Source organism: Vigna unguiculata, chromosome 3 (assembly GCF_004118075.2).
Source record: "Vigna unguiculata cultivar IT97K-499-35 chromosome 3, ASM411807v1, whole genome shotgun sequence".
Lineage (NCBI taxonomy): Eukaryota > Viridiplantae > Streptophyta > Magnoliopsida > Fabales > Fabaceae > Vigna > Vigna unguiculata.
In genome coordinates, this window is record NC_040281.1 from 10,939,748 (window position 1) to 10,957,375 (window position 17,628).

The 17,628-nt window shown below is 28.1% G+C and overlaps 1 protein-coding gene across 1 annotated transcript; it reads left to right on the forward strand.

Annotated features, from left to right (window-relative positions):
- Positions 1 to 1,270: 1,270 nt before the first annotated feature.
- LOC114175682 (pentatricopeptide repeat-containing protein At1g55890, mitochondrial-like) lies at positions 1,271 to 2,671 on the forward strand. The gene has a single exon (XM_028060464.1). The coding sequence runs from the start codon at positions 1,315 to 1,317 to the stop codon at positions 2,443 to 2,445; it is 1,131 nt and encodes a 376-aa protein (XP_027916265.1). The 5' UTR covers positions 1,271 to 1,314; the 3' UTR covers positions 2,446 to 2,671.
- The last annotated feature ends 14,957 nt before the right edge of the window (positions 2,672 to 17,628 follow it).

A 17,628-nucleotide genomic window follows, 5' to 3' on the forward strand; every position in this document is an offset into this window, starting at 1 on the left:
TAGTGCTTGCTATCTTCTTAAAGTTGACTCATCAAAAGTTCGATATAACATGTACAAAATTGTCTTATCCTTCATGTTCATTGTTTTCATCATATTTGGACTATCATAAGTCTCGATGCTTGTTAGTTTTTCAAAACCATTTTAAACCATCTCTCAATTATCTTGGAAACTAAGAAGGACATTTATATGGGGACTCTAATTGTCATAATTGACCATCTTTGTCTTTGTTTATCAAGACCATCAGAAATCTCTTTAAACATTCAAACACTCAAATTTTGATGCTAATTTGAAGACAAGTTTTGTTTTTTTTTTTTTTGTGAATATTTTGATTCACGTTTTCATATATCAATAAAAACAAATACAAGTGTGAAGTTATAAATTGAAATTTGGCATTTCAATTTCAAACTTGAAGTCTATTAATTATATAAGTAAAGGTACAAAACAAAAAATTGCTAATAACTCTCATTTATGTTTATTGAACATAGTGGCTTGTTCACCTTTGCTAAATTAGGGAACCAGGTTGAGCAACCTTCTTCACTACGAGGAACATTTATGCCATCTTCTTCTTAAAAATAACTTTACCTCTTTTGCAAGTTACACAACCAACTCCTGTCTGCCCCCTCCGCTTACACCACCAAAGCCTTGTATTTGGAATTTTTGTATACATGTTGATATACGTTGCTATAATACAAGTTAATTTCTTTTAAGTAAGTCAAATTATTCAACTTACCAATCTGTGGTGCTTTGTTCAGACTCATTATTTTGTTGTTTTATTCTCAATGAATTAAGACAAATTAAAGTGGATTAGGTTAAATGGTCTAGAGGATCTAATTTTAAAAGTCCTATTTTACATTAACCATCATTTTTTCAAAAAAGTAAATCAAGACTTCTATTAAAAAGCCTATTTAGTTTAAAAAGGTCAATTTTAGGTCATTTAAAAAATCTTTTAAGTTCACCCGTTACAGAAAAATTATGGATGCAAGAAAAAAAGGCCATAAAAACAAAATATTTTTAATTGTTCACAACCATAGGAAGCTAAAATAGAGGATGTACTACCTATAAATTTCTAGGACACCCCCAATTTATTATTTTGCTAATGGAATTTTGGAAATGTATATTCCTGAGTATATTCCAAAAAGAGGAGATGCTCAAGAATTTTGAAGTGCACAAGGAAAAACCTAAAATAGATAGTCCAAATTGTTTGGGCCGAATGTGCTCCAAGCCCAACTTTAAAATATTTGCAAAAGCACGAGCACCAGACCTTGTTTTGTTCTAGTGCTTCGTACTGGTAGAAGAAACAGAAAACATCACAAAATGTATCGCGTTCTTCACCGCGCTTTGTGCACTGCGGCAGAGCCCGCCACCGTGAGCATCAAGTCTATTTCGGAGGATCTGTACAAGGAAGTGAAGTTAAAAACGTTGGTGGAGAAGTTCAAGAAAGCTTCCGACATCGATCGGTTCCGCAAAAAAACCGGCATTTACGAGGACACAGTGCGGCGCCTCGCCGGCGCCAAGCGCTTCCGGTGGGTCCGCGACATCCTCGAACACCAAAAGCAGTATTCCGACATTTCCAACGAGGGTTTCTCTGCGCGCCTCATATCCCTTTATGGCAAATCTGGCATGGCCAAACACGCGCGCACGGTGTTCGACGAAATGCCCCAGCGAAAATGCGATCGCACCGTGCTCTCTCTCAATGCCCTCTTGGCCGCATACCTCCGCTCCAGGAAGTACGACGTCGTTGAAGAGCTTTTTAGGACCCTCCCTACTCAGCTCTCAATCGAGCCTGATTTGGTGACGTACAACACTCTCATTAAGGCGTTTTGTGAAAAGGGTTCCTTTGATTCGGCATTGTCAGTGCTTAAGGAGATGGAGGAGAAGGGTGTGAACCCTGATTCCATCACGTTTAACACTTTGCTTGATGGGTTGTACTCAAAGGGTTGTTTTGAGGATGGTGAGAAAGTGTGGGGGCAAATGGGTGCAAAGAATGTTGCTCCTGATGTGAGGAGTTACTGTTCCAAGTTGGTGGGGTTGGCCGGGGAGAAGAAAGCGGGTGAAGCTGTTGAGCTTTTTAGGGAAATGGAGAAGGTGGGTCTGAAGCCTGACCTCTTTTGCATCAATGCTGTCATCAAAAGTTTTGTGAATGAGGGTAATTTGGATGAGGCTAAGAAGTGGTTTGGTGAGATTGCAAACTCTGATTTTGATCCCCATAAGAGCACTTACTCCACCCTTGTTCCCTTCCTGTGTGAGAAGGGTGATTTGAAGACCGCAATTGAGATGTGCAAGGAGATTTTCAATAACCGGTGCCGTGTTGACGCGTCGTTGCTGCAGCTTGTGGTGGATAAGCTGGTGAGTGAGGGCATGATTTCAGAGGCGAAGGAGATTGTGGAGATAGGGAAAACCAATAGGTACTGTCGCTATAGGCTAAATTTGCCTGCAGAAGAGTAGAGTTATGTTAGTTCTTAGTTGCACTTTATTATTGTTCTTGCAATTTGATTTGTTTTGTTATAATGGTGATTGGGAAATTGCCAAGAATGGCTTTTGTTTGGCATTGTGAGCTTAGTAACTGGTTTCTTCAAAAATGGCTTGCGTTGTCTGATTTCAATGGTTCTGTACACTGGTTAGCGATATTAGCCCTTAAACTCTCCACCCGAATGAAATTTTCCTTTGTGAATTTACATTTAGCAATTTATATATGGAATGCATATTCCTGCATGCAAATATGAACTAATATGTGGATATGTTAGAGTTTGGTCTTCCTACTTTTATCTTGGCATCCTATGTGCTATATAGAAATATAGATTCGGTTTTAACCAAGGGCATTAAAGAAGATGTTGAAGAGCGATATCCCTGGCAACGACCTATGTAAGTTTAGTTTCGGTAATGTGTAATTTTTTTAAGCAATGTTAGTGTGTAAAACTTCTGAAAATTTGCTAAGACCTAAAACCTTATCTATTTTTTCTTAACAGAGGCCTCCATATTTTAATTCAAAAGGATTTATTTGATAATTATTTGATATCTTTAAAAATAATTAAATTAGTGCCTTTTGTTCCTCTAGAGAAATACTATCGAGATATTATGATTTTTGATTGTAGAAATTAGTAGAGTAAATATTCACACACGATGTGTCTTACACAAAGACCTATAATATTAATATAAATATAAATATAAATATTCCAATAAAAGCAGTATTCCGACATAATTTTTGAGGTGAACCAATATAAATATATACGTTCTTCTGGTACTTATAGACAAATATATGATTACACGGTCTACTGATTTGCATGAAAGAAAATCGTAGACTTTATTCAACCCGTTTTAGAGCCAACTTGTAATTTTAATCGGTATGGTAGTTAAACTCTCGATATTAGTTTTTGACAAGGTATGAGGAAAATATTATTGAGACTAGAGAATAAAAGACAAGTGGTAAAAGTAGCTCCCTTGTTCAAATGTATCAAGTCTTATAACTAGAAAGAAAAATGTGACATTCTTTTAATTTTGTCATATTGAAATTGTGAAAAATAGAAACTACATTTCATGTGATACTAAACATAAATTTTTGCATGTCATATTGACATGTTAAATATCGTAAAAAATAGAAATTACATTTCATGTAATACTACATAATTTTTTGCCTAGATTTGCATGGATAAACAAACAAAGTACATGTACTTTATTAACTTTAAAGTTAGGAACCACCTATACAATTAAGGCTTTTTACGTATGTTATTTTGAACTTTTGATGTTTATTTTAGGTTCAATGTCAATGCAAAATATGTAGATTTATGTTATGTGAAAAACAATCGATGTAAATTTACGTCAAATTATACAAGGTCTGACGCGAAAGCCAAAATTTACGTCGAACAATATCATGTCTAATGTAAAAAAGTTAGTGACCAATAAAAAAATTATAATGAAATGAATATTTTTGGACATCTTTCACTTCTACTTGTGACGTATCAAATGAAGGATTTTGATAAAGTTGAAGAAAAGTTGGTGAACAGAGAAGTCAAACTTAGGACAAAAGTTAAGCCATAGAAAAAGAAGATTGAGCTACAAACATTGAAGTTAAACAAAGGTTGAAATCTCCAATTTTCAATTCATACTCGGCTTCAATACACCAACCCAATCTTCTCCCTGAGTGGCACAATTATCATCTTTGTTGTGGCACAAGTAGGATTGAGAAGTCATTTATTCTTGAATTGTTTTGATAAGTTGGCTTGAATTTTCTAATCAATAATTCTAAGCTTTCATGAGGAGATGGAGACGTTTAAGTTTAGGGTATTTTGATAATTGACATTATCATGTTTTTATTTTTGTTTATTTTTTTCTTTCTTTATTATTTGACCATTATCTTTTGGATATTTCAAGTTTCATTTAATAAATTTGGAAATGATAAATATTTGGTTTATATTTTACAAATAAGTAAAACATCTTAAAGATTTTGGAAGATTATCAACAGATTAGTGGAGTACTATCGACCAAGTTGGTTACTTCAATTACCAGACATAATATTTGAAGAATATCTTAAAGATATTAAGCTTCAAAAGATTAAAAGATATACATTCAAGATATTCAAACCAATCCCGATGAATGTTTTATCTTATATTTTCCTCAATCAAGCTATTTGATCTTGATTCCATTGTGTTAATTGTTGTTATTCTTTACATTTAATTTCAAATTTATCTTTTATTTAAACTCAAAAGAAAATTTTGTTATTCTCCCCTCCTTTATCATTCAAACAATGATATGTTGACAACTAAATTTTGACAACTTTCTCTTATAACTTGAGGTGTCATCTTTTATTTTGTTTAGAAATATAAAAAAAATGAAAAATGGGAGACCATTTAAAAGATGACACATCAAGTTGTAAGAGAAAGTTGTCAAAATTTAGTTGTTAAAAAATTATTTTCCTTATCATAAACTAACCAATTAATTTAAATCACATTAGTCCTTGTGGGAGATGATAACTGAACTTTTTTACTGTATTACTTATGTGTTAGTACACTTGTCAATTTCGTAACATTAACTTATCTTCTTTACTTTTGCTTTAATATATTTTTATCTTTTTTCAATATTATTTTATTTGACCGTCTCCTTTTATATATTTTTTTATAAGAACTAATCTATTAGGAATGGGAAAACATGGTTAATAGACGACAACAAGTCTAGTTGAGGTATTTCGGACCAAACAACACATAAATGGTCATCTAAGCCTTTCAAGAAACATATTATGAAGTCTTATTGATGATAAAGTCTGACAAAGCATGTGCAAAATATTGGGAAATCATGCACTAAAAATAATAATCTCTTCAAGCGGAAGCACACCCAAAATAAGAGCAGAAAAATCAATAAAAACACACAGGAAATTTAACGTGGTTCGACACCTCAAGGCCTACATCTACAAACTCAACAATAAGTATTATCTCCCAAGTGCAATTTTTCTAGCAAAAATTGCAAACCTTCTTACAATTTTTTATGGACCAAAATTACAAATCCTTCATAGTGCAATTTTTCTAGCAAAAATTGCAAACTTTCAAATGACACACAACTACCCAAGTCCCTCATACACCCAAGAGACCTATTGAGTTGTGGTGACAACTCCAAAACTAACTCTTCACTTTTATAGTATTTTTCTGCTACTCTCTTCTTCATATTACTCAATGTGGGACTTTGGTGAATACCCACTTGAGAACCAACATATCCTCCCTTCACCAAAAGTCTCACATGCTATGAAACAAACATTTGACACACTATCAACAAATTTGCTTGAACTGCTCTTGCTACTAGTGATTTGCACGGACTCTTTAAATATGACAATCTTTCCCATCAACGACCCTCATCGCCTTGCACATTAGACTCGTTGTTGGCAACTTTCACATCTTTATCCCTAACAATTCACTGATACTCAAGGAGAATCCATCATAACGCCACCTTGGTCAAGCCACGACACCGCCACAACATAACAACGCAACACCCACGGTTGACGAAGCATCGCGTGAGTCATGCAAAACACCACTGTTGGAGATCTCGAGCTCCACCCTCACCATGCATATCCAACGTTACCAAACATCGCAGTCCACCAGACGCAACAATCAGAGCATATCTATAAGCCGTAGAGCACTTCCTCCACGCACATGTCACAAATCGTGACTCACACATATCAGATCTCGGTCGTACATCACTCACGAGCCATGCGAGCACCAACTGCGACCTCCTCCGCATATCCAAGAGCATCTCACCACACACGAACTTTGCGACCTACCCCGCAGATCTGGGAGCATCTTGCCATACACGAACTTCACTTTCTTCAAAGGCGCAAGACAAAAGGTTGACTATGGTCTGTATGCCAAACTGCTCCTCTTACTCCCTTGATTAGAAACCCTTGGTCAAAACCTTAGCTCTGATACCACAGTTGAGAAATCACGCACTAAAAATAATAATCTCTTCAAGCGGAAGCACACCCAAAATAAGAGCAGAAAAATCAATAAAAACACACAGGAAATTTAACGTGGTTCGACACCTCAAGGCCTACATCTACAAACTCAACAATAAGTATTATCTCCCAAGTGCAATTTTTCTAGCAAAAATTGCAAACCTTCTTACAATTTTTTATGGACCAAAATTACAAATCCTTCATAGTGCAATTTTTCTAGCAAAAATTGCAAACTTTCAAATGACACACAACTACCCAAGTCCCTCATACACCCAAGAGACCTATTGAGTTGTGGTGACAACTCCAAAACTAACTCTTCACTTTTATAGTATTTTTCTGCTACTCTCTTCTTCATATTACTCAATGTGGGACTTTGGTGAATACCCACTTGAGAACCAACATATCCTCCCTTCACCAAAAGTCTCACATGCTATGAAACAAACATTTGACACACTATCAACAAATTTGCTTGAACTGCTCTTGCTACTAGTGATTTGCACGAACTCTTTAAATATGACAATCTTTCCCATCAACGACCCTCATCGCCTTGCACATTAGACTCGTTGTTGGCAACTTTCACATCTTTGTCCCTAACAATTCACTGATACTCAAGGAGAATCCATCATAACGCCACCTTGGTCAAGCCACGACACCACCACAACATAACAACGCAACACCCACGGTTGACGAAGCATCGCGTGAGCCATGCAAAACACCACTGTTGGAGATCTCGAGCTCCACCCTCACCATGCATATCCAACGTTACCAAACATCGCAGTCCACCAGACGCAACAATCAGAGCATATCTATAAGCCGTAGAGCACTTCCTCCACGCACATGTCACAAATCGTGACTCACACATATCAGATCTCGGTCGTACATCACTCACGAGTCATGCGAGCACCAACTGCGAGCACCAACTGCGACCTCCTCCGCATATCCAAGAGCATCTCGCCACACACGAACTTTGCGACCTACCCCGCAGATCTGGGAGCATCTTGCCACACACAAACTTCACTTTCTTCAAAGGCGCAAGACAAAAGGTTGACTATGGTCTGTATGCCAAATTACTCCTCTTACTCCCTTGATTAGAAACCCTTGGTCAAAACCTTAGCTCTGATACCACAGTTGAGAAATCACGCACTAAAAATAATAATCTCTTCAAGCGGAAGCACACCCAAAATAAGAGCAGAAAAATCAATAAAAACACACAGGAAATTTAACGTGGTTCGGTACCTCAAGGCCTACATCCACAAACTCAACAATAAGTATTATCACCCAAGTGCAATTTTTGTGCAATTTTTCTGGCAAAAATTGCAAACCTTCTTACAATTTTTTATGGACCAAAATTGCAAACCCTTCATAGTGCAATTTTTCTAGCAAAAATTGCAAACTTTCAAATGACACACAACTACCCAAGCCCCTCATACACCCAAGAGACTTATTGAGTTGTGGTGACAACTCCAAAACTAACTATTTACTTTTATACGGAGTAGGTCTAGGACTAAATCAAGACTAAAGTAAGTAAAACACTAGTTTTAAATCTAAAAAAAAAAGAAAACTTCAAAAATTTATTTTTTAATACTAATATTTTTTTTATTAAATTTATTATAAAATCATGTTTAAGAAAAAAAGTCTTAATTTTTTTGTAATACTAATATATCTTTACTAATTTAATTATAAATCACTACTAAAAAAACTCATATTTCCTACCAATTTTGTTTTGAAATTTTTTTCGTAGGAAATACTTATAAATTTTGTTGTGGAAAAAATTGCAAGAAGTTGCTTCCAATTTTCTTGCAAAATATTTTGTATAAAACACTTTTTCCAACAAATTTTGTAGGAAATACTTGCAAATTTTATAATTTTTTAGGAAATGATTACCTACGAAGGAATTACTTGCCAATTAAAATTCTTAAAAAAATGGCAGAAAAAAGTCTTTTCTTGCAAATTTTTTTAACAAATTGGCAAAAAGAATTTCATGTAATATGAAAATTTCTAGTAATGAATTATATTTAAGAAAAAAAGGTCTCAAAATTTTTTTTAGTACTAATATACTTTTATTAAATTAATTATATGTTTATGTTTGAGAATAAATTTTAATTAAATTATTATTATGGTCTATTAATTTTTATTGGTATTAAAATAATATTTAATGAGTTAGAATTTTTTTTTAGTAAATTATAATTTTGTTTACGAAAAAGAGAATGATTAGTTATTTTTATTCTCTTATCATCAATTTTAATTATATTTTCTTTTTTTTATCTCTATGTAATTTCTTTTGTCTAGATTTTATTTTTTGTGCTTTGGATTTATGAGTTTCGAAAGTTTTTTTACATATATCTTGATGAGGAACTAATTTTTCTACATAACTATTAATAGAATAACATATTAATTGGAACATAAGAATTAACAAACCATAAGTGACAGAAAAATAAGATCTAGATTTAAACTCTACGTTCAAAATTGGGTTTTATGTAAAAATTCATTTATTTCTGCCAAGGATATTGCTTTTGAAATGAATATAGAAACTAAGCTTCATGAAAAAACGTATTACTCACCGAAAGAAACAATTTCATGAAAATGTTAAGAACAAAATTGTAAGATCTCTTCAATAATAATTTAGAATTGATTACTTTTTGTATATTGTAGATAAAACAATTACCACATTTCAAAGTAGATTTGAAAAAGTTAAAATATATAAAGATATTTTTGGATTTTACTTAGTGTTAAAAAATTAAAGTCACTGAATTATATACTATTGTAAGAAAAATGTTAAACCTTACAAAATCTTTAAAATATGATATTGCTGGATATTGAAGAATTTGATTTATTTTTATTAAAATTAAATATCTTAAGAGAGATTAGAAATTTAAAAAATATAAACCAGTTAACATTCTTAATTATATAAAAATAATAGTTTTTTTTCAAATACATTATCTTATATAATAATGTTAACAATTCTTGCTTTCAAAAGAAGTTTTTCAAAATTAAAGATAATAAAAACTTATTTAATATTAATCATGTCTCAAAAAAGATTAAAAAATTAGTTTTATTATATATTAAAAAACAATGTTGAATGAAATTAATTATGATAATTTAATAAATAATTTAAAAATTTTGAAAAACAAATTTTAAATAAAAAAATCTCATTTTTAAATTTGTTTTCAAGTCTTCCAAACTCTTAAATCACTCTTAAGTAAGTAACTTTGGAAGAATTGTTCATAAAGGCCTGTCCATGTAAAAGAAAATTACATTATGCACTATTGATGGAGATAAAGAGTTTATCAACTAAGAGATGACAAGGCTGTTACAACGTTCCCATGATGGATATAAATGGGATCTGTGTTAGCTGGAACTCGTTCAAGAAACATATCTTATTTTTAGATATTAAGACCATTTTAATGGAGCCGAATGCGTAATCAAAAGAAGAAAAAAAAGAATAACAAAAGAAAATATACCTCAACATAAGTTGTAGGATCTAGTAACATATTACACTTATGAATAAAAACAAAAGAGAGCGAAGACAAAAATGCTACAGATTTATGGGATAAAGATAATGTTTCTTGTTTAATTGTCATTTGCTTCTTCTTTTAGAGGTACAATTAGGTATATTTAATGCATTCCTTGATTTAAGAAATATAATTATTTGTACACTTAATTTTGTATTTCTTTTTGGTCCTACCTTACACGTGTATATTTATTTTTTCTCAAAAACGTACTTGAGCTTTTCAATAAAACGTGTGGTCCAAAGAAAACAAGAAAAATAATACGTACGTGAGGTCAAAATGTAATGTACGTAAGGGGTATATGAAATATGTCATTATTTTCCAGACACGACAGGTTGTGGTTTGTTGTAACAGTATCATAATATAATAATAATAATAATAATAATTATTATTATTATTATTATTATTTAAACTTTAGTGGCTATTGAAGTCTATGTATGTGTACAACGATGAGTTCGTCAAAATAAGATCATAAATTAGATTTTCTAAGATGCCGCGAAAGCGATGACTTGGAAAAATAGAAATGATCTTGAAAAATGTTTACACACCCCATTAATTGCATCGTTATTCGTCAAATATTCCACATTCTGAAATTTCTAAGAAGTTGTTATTTTGCTTCGCCGATTTTATAAATTCATTTTGAATTAAATGGTTAATTCAACTTATAAATATTCATTAGGTTTTTATCTGCAAATATTCATTTGTTGAATTAGATATATTCATACACTAAATTTCAAGAAGTCATTGGACAGCCCAGTTCAAAAGCTAGGGTTTCTTAAAATATTCTTAGTCAATATTTTCTAAAAAAAGTTATTTAATACTAAATTTTGTGATAATATTTATTAAAATTATTCAATATGATTATTTTTTTAGTGTAGTTCTAATATTTATTAAAAAGAATCAATATATTAAATTCGTATGGATGCTGTTTGAAATATAATAATATGACAATGTGACAGTGTAAATAACGTGTAATAACAATGAAGGAACAATGTCACATTGGATAATCCATGTTTTTGACAATAACACATGACATTTACAACCTGAGAGTGAAGAGTTGGCAATGCATTAGATAATTTAAATAAATTGGACTTCAACATCAATTTAACGAAAATAATAACAATGGTTCTTTGTAACAAATGCAAGGACAACGTTGAATTAAATTTGACATTGAACAATTAAACAAATATTAGAAACAAAAATAGTATTAAACAATATAATTATCTAAAAGAAATAAAATTAACTTATCCCTAATTTATTTAATAGAAACTCCATTTTAATTTTTTTTCTCATTTTTATCTTCTAAACATTTTTATGAAAAAATTATCTCAACATATTCCCGATGAATCCATGCACAACAACATTTTCAAGTCAGAGGTAAATATCTAAGGGTTACATCACACTTTCATGTCACTAAACGAAAACTTGTGTCAAATTTTGCTACCGTTTTCCATTTGTAAAATAATTCCAAAGTGGATGCAACATTGCTTTCAGTTTGAATTCATTACCTCGTTAGGATTCGAAACTGCGTATATTAGAAAAAAGAGCATGCATGTTACACGGTCCTAATATAGCAAAAATAATGTATATATTTGTCTCTATTGTGAAGAGAGAAAAAATACTGATCTCGGTAACTAAAATTTTTTCTATAGAAATAATAGTGTGATTAAATTTTCCTTCGTTAATTATATATATATATATAATATACCATTTTTTTTAGTATTTCAGTTTTAACTTTAATTATTATTTTAAAAATTAATTATTTTATAAATAATTTACCTTTAATTGTTATTATAATTTTTTTTTAAATTTTCATATTTTATTTTTTTAATTTTATATTTTAAAATTATTCATATATATATATATATATATATTTAATTTTATTTTTTATAAAATTAAAATATACAAACACAGTACGACAACATCTATGTTTTTAAAAAAAAATCGTTCATATATTTTTTTTTACAAAATATTTATGATTGAGTTGATTCAAATATACATATGCTTTAACATGAAGTACACTACCAATAAAACTTCATTATCTCATTTTGTTCAAGCTAGCCATTGTGTAGAAAAAAAATATCATGTTCTATTTGATATTAATTTATTTTAAGTTAAATTACTTATTTTTTTCATCTGTTTACTAAAAATTACTATTTTTTTCATCTGTTTACTAAAAAATCAATTTGTTCTTGTATTTATTTAAAAAAATAAATATGTTCAGTATAGTTTTTCAACTTTTGAGACTGATACAATGTTGTCCTTTATACCAAATTAGACGGGACCGACATTGTTATTGTTTTTAATACTTATATACTGATTTAGTTAAATTTTTCTTCCACTTTTTTTTAATTTGATCATACTTTTTTTAAATTTGTTTTAATATTTTTTAATTTTATTCAATTTAGTAATTTTTGTTAATACCATTTAAATAACCAATAGACCGTGGATAATGACTATTATATGTCATTTTGTGATATCTTTCTAATTTTTTAACTTTTTTAATTTTTTATTGAAAAAATATTCACTTGTCAAGAAAGTATCATGTGTTAGGACTAGTACCACATGTCAAAAGTCAAATTTTTAAATTCATTTCATCTTGATATTTGTTATTTTTTTTTCAATTTAGTCTCTTTTTTTTTTAAAATTAAACAATTTTGTCCATCTTTCAAACGAGACCAAATTTAACTTTATATAAATGTTATAATGATATTTTTGTTAAAATTTACATTTTTATTAAAAAAAAAATTATTTAGGGAAAGTTGGTTTAAAATTAAAATCAAAATTTTAAAAGTGAGAAATAACGTCATTAATTTTAAATTTTAAGAGTCACATCAAGTTTTAAAAATCACATAAAAATGTCATACAACATTATATTAATCGATTATATTACTTATTTAATTTTTAATCTTTTACAATCTTAAACTAATGGAGTTATTCTCTATTAGGAATGTCAACATGACGAATATGGTACATGGCTCGTACCTATTCACTAGATAAATATATGTTTTGTACCTGTCTCCATATTCGTGCCGGTATCCGCATAATTCTTTAATATCCATAGGTGTTTACAAAAAAAATATAATATTTAAGAACATATTTTAAACATAAATTTAAATAAAATACAATACAAAACATTCATAAATCTCAAACAAAGTTCAAATAATTCATTTAAATAATGTTGAATGACAGTTTACTACACATAAATGAAATTTTTTTAAATCCAATCAATAAAAAATAACTTAGTCAAAATCAATGTGTTAATATTTCAATTATGTTTTGTTTTATTTCTTTAATTTAAATTAAAGTACAATGGGTACGTTTATCATGAATACATATATTATGATATCCGTATCCACCATATTAATATGCAAATATAAAAAGTACTAATACATGTTATCCACTAGTATCATTTACAATTTTCATTTTGTACCCGTTACGAATTTTATCCATGGATACTCTCGGAACAAATATTTTTGACATGTCTCTTTTTCACTTTTAACAAAAAAGATTAAATTGAACAAAATTAACGAATATTTTCAACAAACTAAAAAAATAATATGACCAACTTAAAAAGACACACAAATTTAGACCAAATCCATCTATAATTATGAATATTTATTGGTTTCTGTTTTATTTTTAATTATTTAAACATTAAAAACACAAATAGGAATTGTTGACATGGTTTTTAAATAAAACTTCACTATCTAAAATAGAAATAGTGAGATTTAACAATATCAGTAGATATCAATCAAGGGACAATTTAAATTTTTTCGAAATTATAAATTCTTCCTTCTTCAACTTTAACTGGACTGAGAGAGGGAATTTTAAACATAATGGGCCAAATAATACATTTTTTTAATACAAAACAAATTGATTTTTGATAATAAACAGGAGATAGAAATAACGATTTAATGTTTATTTTAATTTATTTATGTGTTTTTCTTCTATAATATGAAGTAAATCCCTTAGTTGGAGAGTTAAAATTTCATCCCTCTTATTCTATCAATCAGAGATTTCTCAGTACACTCCTTTTAAGGGGTATTTCTGATATTTATCCTGCATTAACTAGTTATGTAGTTTCTCTTTAAACATCACCCTCCACATATCCTTAGCAACATACTAAATTTTTTAATTCACTACCCTTTATGAATTTACGACAAATTAATATCATGATTTAAATTATTTATTATAAATTTTAAATATCATTAATATATTTAAAAATTTATTTCTAATGATTTACAACTATAATACGTTTATAATGAAAAATAATTTCCTATCATGAATTATTATTACAATAATATACAAGATTATTCTTTTTTAGATTCATTAGCTCTGTTTATTGAATTAATAAACTAAAGTATTTGCATGATTGCCTTAATATTCCAAATTCGTTTAGTTACCAAATTCATTTTAATTAGAAAATACACCTTTTTATATTTAACAAATAAACTTATAACTATTGTGTTTAGTTTGTTGGATGGAAATATTTGGAAAGTCTCCAGCCAATAGTGCACTTTGTCTTTGGACTGCGATGGGAATAGTGTGAACCAGCTCATACAAAATCTTATTTGTTAAAATGTGGCAGAAAATATAAAAGTATGTCATAACTAACTGGTGTGTACCTTTGTAACATACCCTACCATTTGTTCATCAATCACGTGTTTTTTATACGGAATATTCGTTCACATGTTGTAACTGAAACGTCCGTACGTACATGATTATCACGATAGACTTTCGAGTCAAGATATTTTGAAAATAGATTTAAATATATATTTACTTTCTATTTGTGATAATTTATTTATTTTGGTCCTTAATTTTATTTTGTGTTCAATTATATTATCATTTTTGTTAAATTTTGGTTAAATTAATTTTTTTATTAATAGTGTTTAAATAATTTTTGAATGACAGTTCATGATTTTTTTAATTTTTTAATTTTTTTTTAATTTTAAAAAAATTATTCACGTATTAAATCATAATTGTAATGTGTCAATGTCATTACCATGTGTCAATTTGTGATTGTGTTATTTTTTTTTCTAGAATTTATATTCTAAACTATTGATATTTTTAAAATTGATATTTAAAAATATTTCAGAAATATTTTAGAAAATTAAACTAATATTAATAAAATTAACACTGAAATATAAAAAAATTATATTCTAATATCTAAAATGCAATAAAAATATTAAATATTTTAAATTTAAATGTCAATTTTACAAATGTTAATATATATTTTTAAAACTTTTAGTAATTATATTTTAAATAATTATATTCTATTTAATAATTGAATCTAAGAATTATATTCAATTTATAATTAAATATAATAATTTATAATTGAATTTAAAAAATAATTAATAATAATAATATCAATTTTAACAATAAATATACAATTTATAAAAAAATAAATTTGGTCTTAGTTTGAAAATGAAAAAATTGTTCCATTATAATAAAAATTATGATTAAATTGAACAAAAATAACGAATAGGAGCTCAATTGAAACCAAATAATGAATATCGAGACTAAATTGAACAAAAAGAAATAATACAACCTCAAGTTGATACGTGACACTAGCATTGACACATGGTATAACTATGACTTGACACGTGGACAATTTTTTTTTAAAAAAAAAAAAAAACAGAAACTGACATGTGGCATGTACTGTTCAAAAACGTTAACTATTTAAATACCGTTCGTAAAAAGAACCAAATTGACTAAAATTTGACGAAAATGAAGACTTAATTGAATGCAAAACAAAAACGATGATCAAATTAAACAAACACAACAAAAATAGGACCAAATATATATATATATATATATATATATATATATATATATATATATATATATATATATATATATATATATATATTTAAGCCTTATTGAGACATGCTTATTCACACGTTACTTGTACTTTTTAAACTCGTTTTGTTAATAAAACCACTCACTTTTTTAACTATTTTTTAAGCCAAAATTAATTTATATTCACCAATTTTTTTAAATAATATGTATATGTATTAAAAAAAGATTATTTTTTTTAATTTTTTAAATTATATAAAGAGTATAACGAGAATGGATGAAAATTAAATTAGGTATCTTTTTATTTCTTTTTAAAAAAACACAATGTTAATAAATTAAAATCAAATATAACAAAGAATAAAAATATTTATTGAGATATTTCTTTTTTTCATAAATCATACTCATCTTTTACTTTCACTTGTTTTCTTTTTGTTTACGAGAAAAAAAAAATACTTCATACTTAAATATTAGTTTAATAGTTAGCATTATCTTTTATCTCATAACCTTTTTATATATTATTTTTTATGAACATAGAAGAAAACATAATGTACGATGTGTTTTTTTATAATCGGGTATTAATTGTGCCTTGATTATCATATATTTTTCTTTTAGTATTTACATCTCAATTTTTATTAGATTATGATAACTTGTTTTTTAGTTTTAAACTTAAAAAAAGTATATTGATGATGAGAAGATTGGTTAACAAATTTATTATTGATGCTCCTAACCATCTAGATATGAAGAATTTATCAATCATGCTTGAATTATACCAATCTTTGGCAAAAACATGAAAGTCAATAACATTTTACTTAATTGATCGTCTAATTCTTCTTATTTTAAGTCTTTCTTTTCTACAGCTAAAATAATTTTCTACAATGAAAATTATCAATTCAAATTACAGAATAAAATAAAAAATGAATTTATTGTCGGCAATACGATTATTTACATCGAAAACGAAATATCTGAAAATTTTAATTCTAATTCAATTATTGATGAGTTCAATAATCTAAATTAATAGATTTTAGATGTGTGATTTTTTTTTAGTTACAAATATACTAAATTATGTATGAGTGAGACTTATTAAATATATAAATTTTAAGTATATTATTTTTGTTTCTAAAAATATCGGTCAAGATCCACTAGCATATATATCAATGGATATATAATTTAAAATATATTTGTTAATCTTAATATATTTTACATATTTAGCACTTTCAAAATATTTATATACTTATATATAGATTTCGCATCTCAACACTTTCACTTCACACTTAATCTTATTAAAGGCTTAAGCATGCCATTAATTAAGTTTAAAGTTTAAGATTTAAGGTTTAATAAGTAAAAAAAAAAATTAAAAGTTTTGTATTAAAATTAAATTTTTTTATTTTATTATATTAAAAATGAAATATATAAATATTTTTTGATTTGAAATGATTCTTTGCTCCATTTTTAAATAAAAGTAACAAATAGTTGAATAAAAAATTATCAATATTATATAGAGATTGAATAAAGCTTAATTTAAGTTTATTTTCAAAAAATAATTTCTTACTCTTATTAACTTTTAAGAAACTCCCGTGAATATATTGATGTGGCTTGTTTTGACTTAAAGTGATCTCAAGTTCTAAACTTCAAATACATTTGTGTCTCCCATGATAATTTTATCTAGTGACTCATGGATTACTCTTATTTTGTAAAAGACGCATATGGTGCTATGAACACAAGAGATCTTTTCAAAAATCAAATTGTTTTCTTAAAAGTAATCAAAATTACAGATACACTAAATTGAAAATTTCTTACATTCATAGGAAGCCTTCTATAATTGATCCAAAAAATATATATTTGGCTTGATTGATGCAAGAATTAAAATTAAATACAAATTTATATAGCAAC